Below are 18,679 nucleotides of genomic sequence, written 5' to 3'. Positions count from 1 at the left end.
AAGGCACACGTTAGGTTAGAAGAGGGCGCATCCTACGAAACCTGAAGAATTAAGATTCAGCCCTTGGATCTGGGTTCCAGGTGGTTCCCATGTCGCCAACCCAGGGCTGAATATGATCTGTGATTACATGAGTGTCAGGAAAAACAGCAGGATGAGCAGAGAGGGTCTCGGCCGTCGTGACCTATGGGCTGGGCTCCAAGCAGAGCTTCTATTCTAGACAGCGGGCCCAGGGACTGGGCGTCTCCTTGGCCTGGAGAGGCTGGGCTCCCCTGCCTCAGGAATGGGTGGGACAGGGCAGAGGCCCGGGGAACCACTACTTCCCAGGCTGGGGCTGCCTGCACCCCCTTCTGGCCTGAGACCCCTCAAATTCAGCCCACAAGTCTTGGAGGGCGCCTGCACGTGGGGTCACCGCGGTGCTGGGTGCTGTGGACGTGCAGACCCGGCCCAGCCCCCAGAGGATTGCAGTCTTGTCGGGAGAACGTGCCATGTGATCCGACTGTGACCAAACGAGGTCAAAGAGTAGGTCCTGAGCAGGCCAAGGGCCCAGGACCTAACTGGTTACGGGCATGGAGGAAGCTTCCAGAACTGTGGGCTCTGGGCGGGACACCCCGCGACCAGATGTGAGGGCTCCCGGGTGATCCACGTGCACCCGAGGTTGAGACGCAGTGTCCTCAGGGGTGTGAGGCCCGAGCTGGGCAGGTGTGGGAGGGGCCAGAGAGCAAAGGGGTGCAGATGGGAGGAGAGGAGGCTGGCCTCTCCACAGCGATGGGCCTAGACCCAGAGGGAAAGGGTGTGGGGACCACAGAGGGCAGGAGCCTGTAGCCCCATCAGCCGTGCTTCCATTTCAGCGTCCACTCTGAAGGGGAGCTCCCAGGGGATACAGAGACGCCTGCCACCAGAGGAGGAGCCTCCGCCCGGCCCCAGGGGACCCTGGGTCAGTCTCTCCTGTGCTCCCGAGGGGCTGACCTTCTCCCAGGAAGGCCTGGGGAGCCGCTCTTCCGTCCAGTTGGGGAGCCTGTGGCCGGGAGGGCTGGGAGCCTGTGGCGATGGGAACCAGCTCCTCACCCAGGCAGAGGAAGGGGGCCACCCAGGTGACTGAGGGAGCCGGGGGCGGGTGGTACACTGTGAAAGGGCCCTCCCTGGCACACCAGGAAGCTCGGACCCCTCCACCCCTGCTGAAGACGGCCCTGGACACACTGACACCTCAGCTCTGCCTTTCAGCAGATGACCGGGCAGCCTCTCAGTGGGTCCTGGACCGCTGTGCGTGACAGTAGGGGCCGGAGGAGGCTGGAGTTCACAGGAGACCAGGGTGCTTGCTGTGTTCCCCAACACAGACGCACACGCGCACACACACATGCACAGTCACACGCACACAAACACAAGATCAGCTTGGCCAGAGCTGGTCAGGCTCTGGCCCTGATCCCCTCCCGAACCCACAGGGACAGGGACCAGGGCACGTAGAGTTGGGGAGATGGGCAGTGGGGAGTCCCGCCAGGCCTGGGGTGGGCTGGGCCTCGGCATGTGTCACCCTCTAGGACCCCGAGGATCTCAGGGCGGGGCTGACTGGCCAAGGGGAGCTCTGTCCATCCAGGGCTCCCAGCAGGAGTCAGCAGTCCCTCTGGCCCTCGGCCCACCGTGCCCACAGGACCCCACAGCAAGTCCCATGGGGAGAGGCTGCAGGGACAGCTGCCCCGGAGGGCGATTCGCGGCGCTCGGGCACCTGCCAACCCCTGCCAGGTAATGGGCCACAGGCCGGGGAGCTTGCAGTGCTAATTCAACAGCAGAAGGGACGGGACCCCTGGTCCCCCCTTCCTGGGGATCTTGGCTGGGGCTCCGTCTGAAAAGCCGGGGCTTCCTGATCCCAGTGGGCTCCAGCATTCCTGAGGGGTCTTTGCTTCTGTGCACCCGGAACAGCTTGTGGGGACACAGTCTCTGGTGCCCGAGGAAGCACCCCCCAAGGATGGTACCCCCGGGTGCCCGGCCCCAGCCATGGCCCTGCTGATCCGAGAGGTAGGGGGCTAGGAAGGCACTGGACTGCATCCCGGGGTGGCTCTGCAATGGCCCGGGGTGGAGAGGGGCTGAGGCTCCGCGGGAAGACCCACCCGGCCACCGCTCGCGTCTGCAGGCTCTGGTTCGAGGGGGCTTGGACACGTTGGCGGCTGACGCTAAGTTCGTCATGGCAACGGGCCACACCCTGGTGGAAGCCTGCCAGATGGAACTGCAGGAAGTGGAGGTGGCAGCCGCTGAGCTTCTGAAGGGACGAGAGACCCTGGAGGGTGTGGCCAGTGCCCGGGGGCGTTGGAGCCTCGGGTCCTCCCTGGGAAGCCTCGACCAGCATCAGGGCTCCCAGGAGACCCTCATTCCCCGCAGGCTGTGAAGGCCACGGCGTCAGCCTGGGCTTAGAGCCGGCATGGCCAAGGGTGGGGGGCTGGCGCGGGAGGGTTGGCCCAGCACGGCAGCCCCCCCGTCTCAGCAGCTAGACGGACAAACAGACAGGAACCACCCACAAGGTCAGGAGGTAGATGGACAGGCCCTTCTCCTCACCAGCAAGAGGCGTGATGGGATGGAGCTTCTGGGGTCATTCAAAGAGGCCTGGTCAGTGCCAGCAGGACATTAAAGCCTCCAGGCCTGCAACAGGGCACCTGTCTCTGCTCGTCTCCTTTGGGGGCCCTTCTACACCCTCCGCACACACACACCCCCGCCGTTCCACGGAGGCCCCTCTGCATCATCCTTCTGCAGGAGCAGAGGGGCCACCGTGGAGGAGGCGGTGCTCCTGGACGTCGCTGGGCAGCCCCCCGGGCAGGTCCCCTGCAGCCACCCTTCCCCACTGTCCTGGCCAGAGTCCACGGCCCGCCCGGCCCCAGAGCCTCGGGGGGGCCCTGCTGTCCGCCTGGGGGAGCAGGGCCCGCAGTGCCCCCCTCCCCTCCCGCACCCACCGAGGAGCAGTGTGTAACAGGACGAAGCACGGGCTGTGGCCCCCACTCCCTCCTGCGTGCCGGCTGCGGACACATCCTAGCCCCAGAGCACCGTCGCACGTGGTACCCGCTCGTTCTCCAGCAGCGGGAGAGGCCATGTTGAGGATGCCACACTGGAGGCCCAGAGAGGTGGCTCACGTGCCTGTGTCACACAGCCAGCCAGGGGCAGAGTTAGCACTGGGGTCCCACCAGCGCCCTCCCCTCTTCCCCGGGCAGACGCTTCCCCCGCCGTCAGCTCTCCCACTGGCCTCCCGTGCACCTCCTGGCAACCCCGCCGCCCAGACTGGGAGCCGCATGGGGCAGGGGGATGACGCCCCTGGTGCCCTGCAGACCCGGGGTCCCCGTCAGAGGAGCCATTTCCACTCGTCTCCTCCTCAAACCTCAGCACCAGGGACCCGCCCCCACTCCACCCTCAGCAAGGCTTTGTTCCCTCCTGCACAGAGATGCCCCCAGAAGATCCCTCCCACAGCTCCTGTCACCAGCCTGACGGACAGCCCGCTGTGCCCCTCGCTCCCCGCCCGGCCCCCCGACCCAGCAGGAGCCCGCTCTCCTGCAGCCGACCCTCGGCCAGCCCAGCCACCGTCCGCCCCTCCTCACTGCCCTCCTCCACCTGCATGTCCATCCTGGCCATCCCCCTGCCGTCCAGCTACCTGCTGTCTACCTGCCGTCTCTCACCTGTCTACCTGTCTCTCCCCTGCCACCTGGTTAGTTCATTCCTGAGGACCACGCCTCTCACCTGGGCCGGCTCCCCTCCCCTGCGCTCACCTGGTGCCAGGCGGGCCGCCTTCGGCCCCACCCCTGCTCTGAGACCCTGGGAGTCTGAGCTCACCCAGTTTCTAGCCCTCGTGAGGTGCTGTCACCTCTCCCTCCTTCCTGCAAGGCCCGTGGCCTTGGCTCTCCCGAGTTACCTCCCCTTTCCCGTCTCCCTCCTGCAGCCTCCCTGTCACCTGTCCCCAGGCCAGCCACCTCTCTGGGGAGGGGCGTCCTCAGGCTTCTGTGTCCTGCATCCTTGTTTCCCGCTGGCTCAGTCCCCCAGACGCTCCCATCACTCTCCTAACGCAGGGCTGGTAGTCCGCACTGCGCGGCCGGCCCGTCTCCTCTAGGCGTCGATCCTGTGCCGCTCCTTGTCAGCTCTGCGGATGTCCCACTCCTGCCCAAAGCACATCGTGTCCAAAGTCGACCTCCTCCCCCGTCCCCGCAGCCTGCTGACCTCAGGGCCCTACCCCCTGTTCAACCCGGGAGTCTGAGTGTTGTCCGGACTCCTACCTTCCCCCACTGTGCCCTGGGGACTCCCCCTCCAAGTATTTCTCAAACCTGTCCCCTCCGCGTGTGACTTTCCTGACACTCAGTCCTCGTTTCATGCCTTGTCTATTGTGCCTCGGAACAGCCTCCCAGCACCACCCCCCTCCCTCCCAGCCTGACCCTGACCCTTCTAAACAGAGAAACCTGCTGTCTTATCCCCCAACGGAAAACCCTTAAAGGCCCCCAAAGCCTCAGAATATGGTGCAGAACCCTTGCCTGGGCTGCAGGCAGCTCCGACCCAGCCCTGGCCCTCATGCCGGGGTGCTTGCCCTCCCAGCCCCCTGCAGCCCAGCCGGGGGCAGCTGCCCGCCCCTCTGAGCGCCACATGCCGTTCTGGGGAGAAACTTCCCGAACCCTCAACCCCACGGACCCCTTGGCCATCATCTTCCACATCTCAGCTTCTCTAATACTTCCCGCAGAATGCATCCCCCGGAAGACCCCAAACGCTCGAGGTGGCCCAGCGACGGGACACGTGTTTCCCCATCGCGGCCGGGGTCACCCCTGCTCTGTGATGTTTATTTTACACCGGACTGAGGCCAAGTTCCACGAAAGCAGGAGCAGGTCCACCAGGCTGGCCCTTAACCCCAGAGCTGAGCACTTTTCAACACAGACGAGCGGCTCAGTCACTGTCAGATCAATGCAGGGAAGTGCTGAGAAGTGTGGCCCTGCCCCGGCTGACAGCCCGCCCGCCCAGGGCCACCTGCTCAGGGCTGCAGCCTCGCGCCCTCACTGCCCAGTGCCCGGGGAGGCGGGGCAGGAATCGGCCTCCAGGGGTGCAGGCTGACTCCTCAGTTTCAGCCCCACCCAGCCAGCCGCTCCAACTGTCCCCTCCAATGCCTCCTCTTGGCGGGGAGCTGAAATAATCCCCCTCGCAGCGTGGCTGAAAAACTAAATAACCTGGGGCACACGTGAAAGGGCTTCGTACGCTGCAAAGGTCTATAGAAGGATGTTTCCATTTACAAGTGGGACCGGAGCATCTTATATCAGTACCTAACCTGTACAGAATACCAACAGTACAGCAGGCCCTGCTCCAAGCCTTCTGCATAGATTAGTTATTTAATCCTCTTGATACCGAGGAAGTATCATCCTCCTTTTCCAAGTATGACACGGAGAGGACAGGTAATGTGCCCAAGGCCCCGCAGCGGGTAGGAGGGCCAAGGCGCGATTCAGCCCCACAGCCCTGAGGCCTGCGCCATTCGGCACGTCTGTGCCGGGCCTCCCAGCCCCCGTGACAGGTGTACACATGCACACGGGCTCTGAGGAACCTTCCAGCTCTCACCCTTTCCGAAAGTTCAGGCAGTTTCCTCTGCAACGTGCAGGACGTTCTAATTTGTCAGAATGTACAAAATCTTGCCTCTCCCCGGCTCCCCTTCAAATAATCGCTGGGTTTCTCCATAGAGGGCCCCCAGGCCACTCAGGTAAAGTATAAAAGGAACACGGGTGTCGAAGGCTGAGGGCCCGGGGCCTTGCGGGGAGCAGGCAGGCCCCTCCTGTCAGCCGGGCCGTCCGACAGAGCCGGTGTCCAGAGGGGCTGGCGGGCCACCTTCTGTCGCCTGGGGGCACTGGCCAGGGGGGGAATCTGCCAGAGGGGGCGGGGCCCAGCTTGGGGGAGGGGGGGCGCTGAGCCTCCTGCCAGGTGCTGAGACCCAGGGGAGCTATCCCTGCCTTCTGGGAGGTGCGGAGCTCAGCTGGAGCATCTCTGGACCGAGGAGGCTGGGCTCGGTTCCAGGCCCTCCTCAGAGCGGGGTAGCGGGGGCCGGGGGGGGCCGGGGGGGCTCCCGCCCCAGCTGTGGTCCCAGTGCGTTTCCAGGCCCGGCTCTGGATGGGGCCGAGAGGTCCCTGAAGCAGGGGCATGGCTGCCCTCTGCAGGGTGAAGGAGCACAGCCTTGGAGTTGGACCCACCCGTGCGGCCCCGAGTCCCTCCACCTGCCTCCATGCTCCGATGCGAGGCGCTCACAGACCCTTTCAAGCTTCTGCCCCTCGCCCTGTACAGTGGGGATAAACTCCTACAGTGCAGGCTGCTGGAAGGTGTGAAAGTGACCTTGGAAGGGCCCGGCCCTCAGTGAGCAGCTGCTGTTTCGATTCTGTCAGACGCTGGCTGCAGAAAATCCAGAGGTTACGACGGCAGGAGGCTGAGCGTCTCACAGGATGCTGGGCAGCTCGGCTCTCAGCCCAGCATCTCAGCGTCGGGCCTGGTCCTCCCACAGGCCCTGCAATTCTTAGCCGTAGCCCTCGGGTGCGGAGGCCGGCTCCACAGGTCACTAGAAAAGGCACTGACGACCCAGAGCTAACCTTGACCCAGTTTCTGGCATCTGATCCCAGTAACACGTCACTCCTGCCTTGGGACTGACGGCTTATGATGGCAAGTGACACTCCCCACTGCACCAAGGTTCCTGCTGCCGGTTTACCGACGAGGTGACTGAGGGGCAGCGTCTCCCAGCTGGAAGGGGCAGGGCTGGATTTGTCCCCGAGCTTTCTAATCCCATTGCTTCTTTTTCCTGTGCCATACTGCTGTCTCCTAAATGGAACTTAAATCCAGTTTAGTAAGCCAGGGAACAGAAGCATTTTAAAAGAAGCCTGCCATAAATACAGAGGGTCAAATAATAATTCTGGTGTCGAACACGAATTCAAAAACGCTAGGATGTCAGCAGCACGTTGAGGGTCACAGGCGGGGATGTGGAGGATTCAGAGGAGGGAGAGCTGAGGGCTGTTTGTTTAAATAAAACCATCAGCAGAGGAGATTCCACTGTGTTAAGAAAGGAAACCAAGACCCAGAGGAGGAAAGGGCCGTGGAGCCCAGCGTCCGAGTCCGTGCGAGGAGCCTGGTTCCAGAAGGAGGCCAGTGAGACCTGCAGACCCAGCCCAGCCCACTTCCAGTCGTGGGCCCTTTAAAATATCTCCACCAGCGGTGTCGTCATGCAGAGAATGATAACATCTGACGTCATCAAGGCCGGTTCCGGTTCACGCGGTGCCTGACGGACGCAATCTCACATTTAGCCTTTGCAACACCGTCCAGGAAGTGGGTATTGCTGTGGGGCCCATTCCGGGAAAAGCCAAGTCACTCACCCACCGAGAAGCAGTGAGGCCAGGTGTCCGACAGGGGCCTGGACGCTGCTCTTGAGCTGCCGGCACCCCGTATTATCAGGAGGATCGCAGGACAATCCCTGACCCGGTCCCACCTTGTCCTCTACTGATCTGGCCCAAGCCCCTTCCCACACCCCGCCAAGCGCCCGTCCAAGCCCACGCAGCCCCACGCGCTCAGCACCCCTCTGCACCCGGTAGCCCTCCATCCTCCGTCTCAGCCGGGCCCCTCTGATGGCCCCAGGAAACTCTGCCAGCTAGAGAAGGCCACTCACCACCCAGTTCCACAAGAATGAAGTCACTGACACTGTGTCGCGGACCTTCGACTCCCGCTGAAACGAGGTCAGAGCGACGAGGAATGGGGCTCTCTGTGCTTTGTGAGAAACTGGCAGAACAGGCCTCCAGAGAGTTCTATAGTTTCACACTTGATGAGCCCAATTTCGTGCATCTTCTCACACCCAGAAAAGCACTAAAGTCATCATTGGAAGCATCCGCTCCTGGTGACGAGCAGCCCCTTACCGAGAGGTGTGCCTGAGTGCAGCCCCCCTTCTCCAAATCACAGGCATGCTGACTCCCCCCTTCAGAGCTACGCAGAGCCTGTCTCCCGGGCTGTCGTCCTCAGTAAGTCCCCGAACAAAACTGAACTCACAGCTCTCGCATCGTGCGCTTTTTTATTCAGTTGATGATTCTTAGCACTCACTTTTACTGTAGCACTTGTTACATTGTATCATACCTAGGAGGCTACAGCTTGTTTTTTGCAAGTATACAGTGTTTCCCAAAGGTAGTAGATTTCTTTATCAACTTTGTGTCCCCAGCAAGGAGAAAAGGAAGGGAGGAAGAAGGGAAGAGAGGGAGGTGGGAAGGGCAACCGCCAGAGACACGCTAAGTAAACCGCTAAACAACAGGCATTACATTGAATCGTTTGAAATTGCCAACATTCTACCCCTTTTGTCTACAAATAGGCAATCTGACAATATTTAACCTACTACAATGAGGGTGGGTTTCCCCACTGCCCAGCGCCACAAGCCCACCCCCGCCCCTCTGGGGAGCAGAGCCCCGCCTTTCGTTTGGGGGCTGTGTATGTGTGTCCTGATGTCCTGATCACACACATCGGCTGGGAGAGAGTCTCACAAGGTGGGCGCCAGGTCAGGGCTGTTCTCGGGCAGCGTGCGGGGGTGGGGGGCGCTCCCGGCACCTGTCACCACTTGAGGGGCCCCCACTGACAGGGGACCATGAGGAGTGTCTGCAGGGGTGCCCAGCGGCTTCTGCACTAGGCACTGTGAGTTTAACTGTCTCTCCGGAGCCCACCCCCTCCTCTGCCGGACCTAGGGGCACTCTTCAGTCTGGCCTGGGGGTGGGAGGCAGACCTGGGCGCCCCTCCCCTCCGCATTCGTGCTACTTCAGGTCCAGACTTAGACCCCCGAAGGCCCCCCAGGGCGGGCCTTCTCCTGGGATCCTCCAACCCAGTTTGGAAGTCAAAGAGGAAAGAAGTTCCTTCATGCTCTCCACACCCTCCCTCCTCCCTAATCCCCTCAAGGCAAAGAGTCCCCACTGTCAACTGGTACCGGAGTCAGGGATGGGGGCGCACCCCCCCCCCGGGACTCAAGAGATAATTTCACCTCAGGCCGATGCAGGCTGTCACTGTCAAAGGGCCTTTGAGATTCCCCTACAATCGTCCCGTGAGATTCAGCACACACACACACACACACACACACACACACACACCCCGGGGTGCTGGCACTCAGTCTGGCTGCATGTTTGGCGAGCCGGCACTTTAGAGGTTAATCCTGCGTGATCGCCCTCCACCGCCTCCCTCTCCTCCTATTTTTAACGTGTTAAATGCTCCTTTGCTGGCCACTGGCTCTGCAGCTTTTGGGTGAAGCAAAAAGCTATTAAAACGCAAGGACTTGAGGTTATGGGGAGGGGGAAGGGTGAGCTGTGACGGGGCGAGAGAGAGTCATGGACATATACACACTAACAAACGTAGTAAGGTAGATAGCTAGAGGGAAGCAGCCGCATGGCACGGGGATATTGGCTCGGTGCTCTGTGACAGCCTGGAGGGGTGGGATAGGGAGGGTGGGAGGGAGGGAGACGCAAGAGGGAAGAGATATGGGAACATATGTATATGTATAACTGATTCACTTTGTTATAAAGCAGAAACTAACACACCATTGTAAAGTAATTATACCCCAATAAAGATGTTAAAAAAAACAAACAAACAAAAAAAACGCGAGGAAAGGATGCTCCCTCCGGGACAGAAATCAAGAGCTCCCGGGCAGGGTGGGGTTATCTGTAATTTCGCGAGAGGAAGCGGGAGGGGGATGGCTCCCCTGGGGCCCTGGCTAGGGCCGTCTCCCCCGCCTCACCAGGTGGGGCGGGGGGCTCCACCCCCACACCTCCTCTCTCGGGGTCCCCAGTCCTGTGGCGTCACCTCGTCTCTGGCTCCCCCAGCGCGGGTCCTGGCTGGCGTCCACCTTCCCTCTCTGTGCTCCTAATTCCCCACCACTGTCCTCCTGCTGGCGGAGGGGGACCCTCCGGGAGCCCGCAGGCCACATGGGGCCAGGCAGAGGGCTCAGCTAACCTTCAGGTGGCCAGGACTCCAGGTGACTGTCCTAGTGACCCGGGTAAGTCACCAGCCGCCCTGCACCTCTGTGTGAGCAATGAGGTTAGAGCAAATGACCTCTTTTAAAATCAGTTTGTTGAGCGATAATTAACTTATAATAAACTGGACATAAAGTACACAGCTGGATTGTTTCTGAAAAATGTCTACCCCCGTGGAGCTGCCAGCGCCACCAGGATAATAGCTATGTCCACCCCCCCATGATTTCTGGGTGCCTGTTGGTGACCCCTCCTCTGCTCCTCCCGACTCTGTTCGAGATCCTCCCCCAGTCAGGCACCCTCTGAACCACTCGATGGCTCGGGTTGCATTTTCTAGATTTTCACCTCCGTGGACGTACAAGGCACGGGCTCTTCTGGGGCTGGCGTCCGCCACTCAGCACAGTTATTCTGCGGTTCATCCGTGCCCTATCGTGTACCGATGGTCCTGTCCCTTTCATTGCTGAGTAGCGTCCATTGTGCGATACTCCACATTTACCCTTTCATCCCAGTTCGGCGCCGCAAAAAGCTGCTAGGACACCAACATCCGGGTCTTTGCAGCAGGTGGCAGCTCTGCAGCTGCCGGGGCCCCACCACCCTTTTCCTCCACAGGGATCCGACTCAGGAGGAAGCGGGAAACCCTTGCTTGGGTTTGAACCCCGCTCTGCCACTTGTGGTGCGACCTTGGGCACCTCTCGGTGTCCTTCGTTCTACAGGGATGAGAGCTGCTCCCAGCTCCTCGGGGAGCCGGGAGCCGTACAGGACAGCCCAGATCTGAAGCGCTCTGCACGGCACCAAGCACCACATTCAGAAGTGGCAGCTGTTGGTACGTTGCCTCTGAGAAGTTGGATCTGTCTGGGGTCTCTGGGCAGTTACCCAACCCTTTGCGGCAGCCCTATTTCAGCGAGGGCTGAGGGAAAGGGTGACTTGAGCAGGGCCAGGCTTTGAGCTGGGGGTTAGCACAGGTGTGTCCTGACACCCACCTCCACGACCGTTCCTCGGCAGGCAATGGGCAGTGGCACTGAAAGGCCCTGGGGTTTTTCTAATTGCTTTTCTTAGTGGTTCCCGAGGACCGCTGAGGGAGGCTCAGCACAGCCGGCCAGAGGTGGATGGGAAACCACGCTCCTTCGGTGAGTCCCCAGGAGCCAGCAATCTGCAAACATCACGGGGGGCGGAGACAGGTGGAGCAGAGAGGCTGCTACCCGCTTCTACCTGCCCACAAGGCTCCATGCGGCACGGAGACCAGAAGCCCAAAGGGGCGTCTGTGAGTCCGAGGCGGGCAGCTAGAGTCCTGGGAGGCTCTGGGCCCTCAGGCATCTTTCCAGACCAGAATTCTGGCTCTGCGCCTTACTAAGGACGTCAGTTCGGGTAGGGTGGGCTTTGCCAAGGTAACACACAAGCTCGTGATTTCAGTGGCTGAACACAATGAAAGTTCACGTCTCGCGTACGCTCTGAACAACATCAACTTGTGTGCCATGCCAGGGGCGCAGAAAGCTTCCACCTACAAGTAATACGTGTGAGCTCTGGTCACATTTCATTGGTCAAAGGACGTCCCAGGGCCACGGCTAACACCAGAATGAGGGCATGCGGCCTGCCCTATGCCACAGGCAGAGGGCCGGAAATATTTGGTGGAGGCATTAATGACCACGACACTAGCCAAGTGACCTGTGAGCCCATTTCCTCTTCTGCAAACTGAGAACAATGACAGTATTTGCCTCACAGACTTGTGAGGATTATAAAAAACACACGTAACACCCTCGGCACGGGGTAGCCCTGGGGCGAGTAGAATGAAATTCAGATGTTCCTCCAGGTGGCCCCCAGGGAGGCTGAGCCCAGGGGCATCCATGCTCTTCAGGGGTCTCCCCCCTCTGCAGACACGTACCCAGCTACCGGGGCCCCTCCACCCAGCAGCCTGCAGAGGCCGGAAACTCTCCTCCTCCCAGATCAACAAGGACCCCCTCGGGTGGGCAGACCTCACCGCCACACCCCCTGCTCCCAGACTCACCCACAGTCATCTCTGACTTCCTGTCAGTCTTTGTGACAAATTCGCCCTCTGTCCAGTCAGAGGACAGGGGCGCATGAAAGAAGGGACAGAGATTCTACGGGAAATGAAGGAACTTCATTTCTCTGCTGTGCAGGGCCTCGTGCTGGGTGGTCCACCCAGGTTACCCCTTTTTGACCTCATGATAGACCACGATGAGGGGCGTGTGAGCGTCCTCGTTTTGAGGTTAGGGAACCTGCCCAGGTCACCCCGCTTCAAGTGGCAGAGCTGGACCTGACCCACATCTCTGTGACTCCGGCTTCCAGGCTGTCTTCTGCTATTTTGTGCAGACTTGACTTTTACACAAGTCGTGAGCTCACACACAGCCCAGGCTCGGGCGTTCGGCCTTCGGGTCCTATCACGCTGTGGTGGAAACTGCCCCCTCTGGGGCTTTTGGCGCCAGCTCAGAGGCTTACTGTGTGGCTCTGGACAGGTTTCTTCACCTCTCTGGGCCTCAGTTTCCTCACCTGAAGATGAGGAACTAGCTGTTGAACTAGATGACCTTAGGGACTCTAGGATTCTGGGACATTGAGGCTGCCCGCACCTGCTCCCGCCTTGGGCTCTAACACTGTATTAGAAAGCACTGCAGAGAGGAATGGACGAAGACCCGGTACTTGAGGTTACACTGTGTATTAAACCCTCATCAACATCTGAAACCAAAAGTAGTGTGTTGTTGTTTTTTAAAGAGACTGTTGGGTATTTGTAATCCACAGCAGTTCTCTCTTTCTTGCTATTTATAACAAATTCTGGTTTCCTCTATGGCTAAGTCTGTCTCCTTCCATAACAGGGGAAGTCAGGCTGTGCCCTCGCTGAGCAGAGGTCCCCACGTCTGCACCCCAGTAGGCCCTCTCTGGGGTTCGGAGCTCCTGCTGGCGAGCAGGACTCTGGGCTCTGTCCCTGGCTGGGCCGCCTGCCAGCAGGGTGGGCTAAGGCCTGATCTCCCAGGAACCCAGCTGGGCAAGGCTGGGGGCTGCAGCTGGAGGCCGGGAGCTCTGTACCCTGCACGCCCAGAACTCCAGGTCGACGCTCAGATACTTCCTCCAAATGCCAGGGCCTGGTGCGAATGCTAAAGAAGAACCACAGAACGGGACTGAAGTAAAGGTCGCCGTCGGGGAGCTTTCTAGGGCTTGAGGGTATCTCTTAGGTGTTTTGATTTGCTACTGTAGGGTTGAGAACCAGGCCGACCTGAGAGATCTGGGCCAGATGGCTGCCCCCAGGTGCTGCCGGAGTATTGTCACCGCAGTAGCCCGGGAGCCTCCTGCCGCGGAGCTCCCCTCACAACTCCCCAGGGTCCCATCTGCCCAGACGCCCACCGCTCCCGTCAGGAGAGATGATGGAGGTCCAACACGCCTGGGGGAGGGCCTCGGCTCGGGACAAGAGCTGAGGCTCAAACTGCAGTCCAGGAGGGGGAAGGATGGGGCCAAACACAGGGTAGCGTGTGCGTGTGTGTGTGTGTGTGTGTCTGTGTGTCTGTGTGTGTGTGTGTGTGTGTGTGCGCGCGCGTGTGGGGGGGGGAGATACGCATGCAGGCAGCTGATGCGGAGAAGCCTCAGGGTTTGGGAAGGAGGGAAGGAAAGAGGGGCAGCGGGAGGAGGGGGTGGGGTGAGAACACACCTGAGGAGGAAGCAGGGCTGCGCTGAGGCTGGACACCCACAAAGAGGGCGGGCGCCCTCCTGGGCTTCCCCTGGCCCTGTAACTAAATCTGCCCAGTCTGTGGTTTAGGCCTCCTTACTACCCCTTGGATCCCCATCTGACCTTCTCGCCTCGGGACAGCAGCTCCAGGAGTCTGGACATCTAGCTGCCCTGCTGCTCCCTGGTGGCCCAGGAGGGAGCCTCCCTGAGGCCCTGACCTCTAGGAGGCCTGACTTTCCATCCCATGTGCCTCCCTGCTCCTCCTGGCTCGACACCCTGTGACCTGGAGAGATGGGGGGGGTGGGGGGCTGGGGAGACAGCGGCTCTGGCGCCATTTCCCAGCAGTGAAACTGTGAGTCAGAAGGTCACCTACTCTCGGAAGTCAGAGAGGACCTCTGGAGGCAGGAAACCAGAGTCGGGCCCCGGAGAAGCCCAGAGTCTGGTGGGCAGAAGAGCAGCTTTGCAAAATGCAACGTTGTCAAAAAAAAAAAAAAAAAAAAAAATGCAACGTTGTCATCCGAGAGCACAAGCCTGGAACACAAGCTGGGGAGCTGTGCTCCCTGCGCAGCTGCTCGGAGGTGATCTGGGAGCCTCGAACCCGACACACGAGGTCAAATCCTGGGTCTGTTGCTTATACGCTGGGTGAGGCGCAGTGTCCCTGTCGGCAAAACTGAAGAATAAAGCCTAGCTCACAAGGTGATGAGCGTGAAATGCAAACGTGCATGTAGAGTACCTCGTTTGTGTAGCTGGTCCCTAACTGTCAGTCTCCTCCCCACCTTATCTCGGTTGGAAGAGAATGTGCAGGATCTCACTCAGCACTCTGCTGGCCTCCTGCTCGGGCCGGAGAACCTACCTGCTGGCCCCAGAAAGACCTTCCTCTAGGTTCCAATGCTAGTGGAAGGGGCAGGATCCCCCCGGGCTCCCCCACTCCCCTGCCCCTCCTCCACCCTGGGGCACTGCTGGCGGGCGCTGCTGTCTTCCATCAGGACTGGGTAGGGAGTCGGGGGCGCTGATTTGCTCTTGAAATGTGCCCTAGAAATTATCTTTATTTTTTGGTTTGACCATAGTAGGTCAAACCAAACTGGGATCTGGGCTACGGATGGAGCAGTTATCTGTGGGTTGGGTGGGGGAGGGAAAGAAAGGGGGATGGCACCGAAGCTGCATCCTCAGCCCCTAGGCCATACCCTCTCCAAAATCTCTGGCATGGTTTCATCATCTGTGGGTGATGCAAGAGGCTTGGAGTCAGACTCCCCTTCCTCCCCCGCCGCCCCCCCGCCCCCCTAGAGCGCTCCTTCCACATCTGGAGCTGCAGCTGGGTCCTCCTCTTGGGCGCTTTCCAGGGAGGGAGCTGGTTGAAGTGGGCGGGGGGGCGGGGAGGGCAGCTGGTGAGGGGCCCCGTGAATGGCCCCAATGTTGGGAGCTGGGGGCAGGGAGATGGGGCCGGGCTCAGATGAAGGGCAGAGGGCCTGGAAAGGCCACTGTGACTTCCCACGGCACTGGCCACCGCCATCACTGCCCCGTGTTTCAACTTCCCAGGGCTCCCCTTGTCCTTTATACCCAAGCGAAGGCAGCTGCCCTCCACACCCCCTTCCCACTCACCTCCGCACAACCTCTACCCAGGTGTCCGGAGCTGAGTGCCCGCTTTGTTCCCTGTCTCCCTGGGGCAGCTCGGGCCTCCCACATTGACCCTCTGCCCCCATGGCCACAACAAGCAGCGTGTGAGCCAGGCGGGGAGAGGGGTCATCTGTGGATCACAAAGGTCACTGGAGCCTCCGTGGTCTCACAGAAGGGAGGGGCCGTCTGGCCGGGGATCAACCCAAAGATGAACTTTAGGGTTCACCAGAAGTTGTAGGGAAGGGTGCAGGGTGGAGGTGGAGGGAATTTTAGTTAGACACTAGCAAGAATCCCCCTCAATAAAGGCTGGCAAATTCACTGGAATAAATGCAGAAGGGAGGTTTTCCGGGCGCTTTCAGAATACAAACCGCCAGGCGCTGTGGGACCCTTTGCAGAGAAGCGCTGGGCCCAGAGACCCGGGTTCTTACCCTGGCTTAGCCACTAACTCCTGTGTAACCTCGGTAGTTCCCCTCTCTGCGTACCGGCTTCCGCATTAATGGGCTGGGGTCCCACCGAGGCTGAGGGTCTGCGGCTCCGGGGTCCGAGGCTCCGGCGCGGTCAGCTCCTCGGCCCGCGTCCCTCCGCGCCCCCCGGGGCACCCGGCCAGGCCCCCAGCAAACGCGTGGACATGAGGCGAGGGGTTCCTTTAAAGGCTTCCGCCCCGCCCCTGCTGCCGGCTCGGGCTTTCGATTGGTGCATCAGCCTCGGGGGCGGAGCTAGGGGCGGAGCCGGGACTGGTTCGGGGGCGGAGCCTCCGCCGGGCCGGCCCCCGCCCCCTTTGTTCGTGCGGCGGCGGGAGGCGCTGCGGGGCTGGAGGTGCGCGCGCGGGAGCCGCGTCGTGGGGAGCGGGTCGCGCCCGGGCTGTCAGCTGGCTCTGCGCCGCCGCCCGATGGCTCGAGGGGGCGCGCGGGCCCGGCCCCGGGGGTTCTCCGCCGGCCGCGTGTGAGCCCTCCGCCGGCCGCCCGCGAGCATGTCACCTCCAGCCGCCGCAGCCTCCGTCCGCAGCGCCCGCGCCCTCGCCTCTAGCAGCCGCAGACGCAGCCGCAGCCGCAGCCGCCGCCCGGGGCATTGGCCCCCAAGCCCCCGCCCCTGATCGACTCGGGACCCGGCGCCGAAGCACCATGGCGGGCCAGGGGGACTGCTGCGTCAAGGTGGCCGTCAGGTAGGACGGGCGGCGGGGCGCGTGCGCGGAGGACTCGGCTTTGTCTCGCGTGGGCGCGGGGCGGGGGTCCGGGGGTCCCGGGGAGCCGCTCGACCCGCAGTCGGCGTCCGCGGAGGTCGGGCTGGCCAGGCTGGGGGGCGCCGCGTGCTGGCCCGGCCCCCGCAGGGATCGGCGGCCCCGCGGGCGGCTGGAGGTGGCTTTGTTTGGGTGGTAATTTCGGGCCCCTCTTGGGAGCCCTTAATGATCAGAAAATCGAATAAACAAGGAAATCCGGTATTTCACACCCAGCCCTGGCCCAGGCCGGAGCGTCTGTGTGTTTCCTCTTCGCCTCCCCACGGGCTGCTGTCTCATGCGGGCACAGTGGATGGGGGGAAATTTCCCTGCATCCACCCTAGCCGGCTGGTCCTGCGCTCATGGTCCAGCTGGGGAGGCAGCACGTCGCCCCCGGGCCGGTTCCGCAGACAAAGATCGAGTGCTGCACGAATGGAAGGGCTGGGATGGGGCCTTGGCCCTCCTTGGGGAGTCCGCCGCTTTGGAGAGAACCCTGCCGGCCCTGTCCCAAGAGGGGCTGGGGCTGGGAAGGGAGGATGGGGTGTCTCCGAGGTTCTGCCTCTGAGAGGGCAGGATGCTGTGACGCTGATGTCCATCTTCAGGCCTTCAGACAGAACTGAGCGGGGCAGGGCCGCATGGACTTACCTGGGACTTGAAGGGACATAGAGGCAGAAGTGAGGTGGGCAGAGGACAGGGCACCTGGAGGTGCGGGGCTTTGTGTTGGGTGGGGACACTTCACGCCATGTCACCCCTCCGTTTTTGATTTGGGCTTTTCTGTTTGAGGGGGTCTGATGGTGGGAGAGTGCCAGTCTGGGACTGATCACCAATGAAGGGATGGTGGAGGACATCATTCAGCCCTGTGTGATGGGGGTGGGAGTCTGAGACCGGGTCTAGGGTGGGTCTGAGCAGGTCTCTGGTTTCCCTGGGTTGTAGATGACCCAGATTCCAGGATTCCAGGGCAGTCACTCGGAGATGACTATGGAAAACACCCCAGGGCAGGTGCCACCACCCCCTCCACACACACACCAGCCACCTGGCCAGCCCTCCGCAGCCCGGAGAGGGTCCGGGGACTGCTGACCGCAGCTCTGGGGTTGAGGGAGGGAGACCGAGGTGCCCTCCCCCCACGTCCCCCGCTGCACTCAGAGCATCATTGGGCACAGACTTGTTGGCTCCGGACAGCCTGAGACAAAGAGGAGCCCCAAAGGTGCCCGGTGGGCTGGCTGGGCGGGGCCGGGCTGCTGCGTGGCTGACTGTGCGGCAGGATCCCCTGGAGGGGCGAGGGCGAGGGCACGGTGTGGGTGGGAGTGTGGGAGTGGGAAACGTAAATAAGACAGCTGCAGCAGAGTGGGAGAGTCTGGGCGCATCATAAAAGGAAACTGAACCGGGCCTGGGAAGGAAGGCACTGGGGGTGCCCCTCCCAGGGGGCTTTCCTTTAGACTCCATCTTACCCGAGAGAGCCGAACAAAGCCCCCCCCTCCCAGCAGGGCCCCCAGGCTAGACTGGGGCAGCGTAAGACGTGGGAAAACCCATGGCCTTGGCACCTTGTGCAGAGTGAGGAAGAGCTGGTGTTCCTTTCCCACCACCGCCAGAAGTTCCCGGGACCCTTCCCGCCCAGAGGGCACCGTGCCTGCCCACTGCTCCAGCTTCTGCCAGTGACAGGCGTCATCTCTGCTTCCATGGAGATTGCCTTGGGGGGAGCCGGACGCCCCCACTCCTTGCCTCTGTTGCTGATCTGGTTGGAGGGGTGGGGAGATTTGAGCATCAGAAGAGCCGGGCTTGCAGGCCCTCCTGGAAGGTGAAGGCCCCACCCACTCCCCCCTCCCACCCCAGCCCAAGCGCCCAGCCAGGCACACGCCAGACCTCCGTGCGCAGCTGGCCGTGGAGGGCAGACAATGCCTGGACAGAGCCCAGTTTCTAATCACAAAGCTGAGGACAGGACCTGGCTTGGGCTGGGGCTGGGACGGGGAGCAGATGGTGCCACTGGGGGGCTGTAGGGGAGAATTCTCCGGGCTTTGGGGTCCCCTTCAACCCCCCCATCCCCACCCTCGGCAATCGCTTGTCCCACTTAAAGGACTGGGTGGTGGGCTGGAGTAGCGTAGAGCATTGCTGGGAAGCCCCAGGGATTTGGAATTGCCAAGAGCCTAGCCCAGCACGCGCTGAGCTGTCTTTTTGGAAACCCTTTCTTATATCTAACTGAGAATAACTAATGGCAAGCCCTGGGTCCAA

At 61.5% G+C, this 18,679-nt stretch overlaps 2 protein-coding genes across 2 annotated transcripts in view; both read left to right on the top strand.

Moving 5' to 3' along the window:
• CACNA1S (calcium voltage-gated channel subunit alpha1 S) overlaps positions 1 to 2,632 on the top strand; it is a 59,891-nt gene extending 57,259 nt beyond the window's left edge. The window contains exons 41-44 of the mRNA XM_060011353.1: positions 849 to 934; positions 1,646 to 1,737; positions 1,915 to 2,010; positions 2,126 to 2,632. Coding sequence (XP_059867336.1) covers positions 849 to 934; positions 1,646 to 1,737; positions 1,915 to 2,010; positions 2,126 to 2,377 — 526 coding nt within the window. The 3' untranslated portion in view covers positions 2,378 to 2,632. The remainder of the gene's footprint in view (positions 1 to 848; positions 935 to 1,645; positions 1,738 to 1,914; positions 2,011 to 2,125) is intronic.
• A 12,917-nt stretch (positions 2,633 to 15,549) lies between these two features.
• KIF21B (kinesin family member 21B) overlaps positions 15,550 to 18,679 on the top strand; it is a 44,825-nt gene continuing 41,695 nt past the window's right edge. The window contains 2 exon segments of the mRNA XM_059998807.1: positions 15,550 to 16,048; positions 16,050 to 16,402. Coding sequence (XP_059854790.1) covers positions 15,737 to 16,048; positions 16,050 to 16,402 — 665 coding nt within the window. The 5' untranslated portion in view covers positions 15,550 to 15,736.

This window comes from Delphinus delphis, chromosome 1 (genome assembly GCF_949987515.2).
Source record: "Delphinus delphis chromosome 1, mDelDel1.2, whole genome shotgun sequence".
Taxonomy (NCBI): Eukaryota; Metazoa; Chordata; class Mammalia; order Artiodactyla; family Delphinidae; genus Delphinus; species Delphinus delphis.
This window is presented reverse-complemented; position numbering and strand designations above follow the sequence as displayed.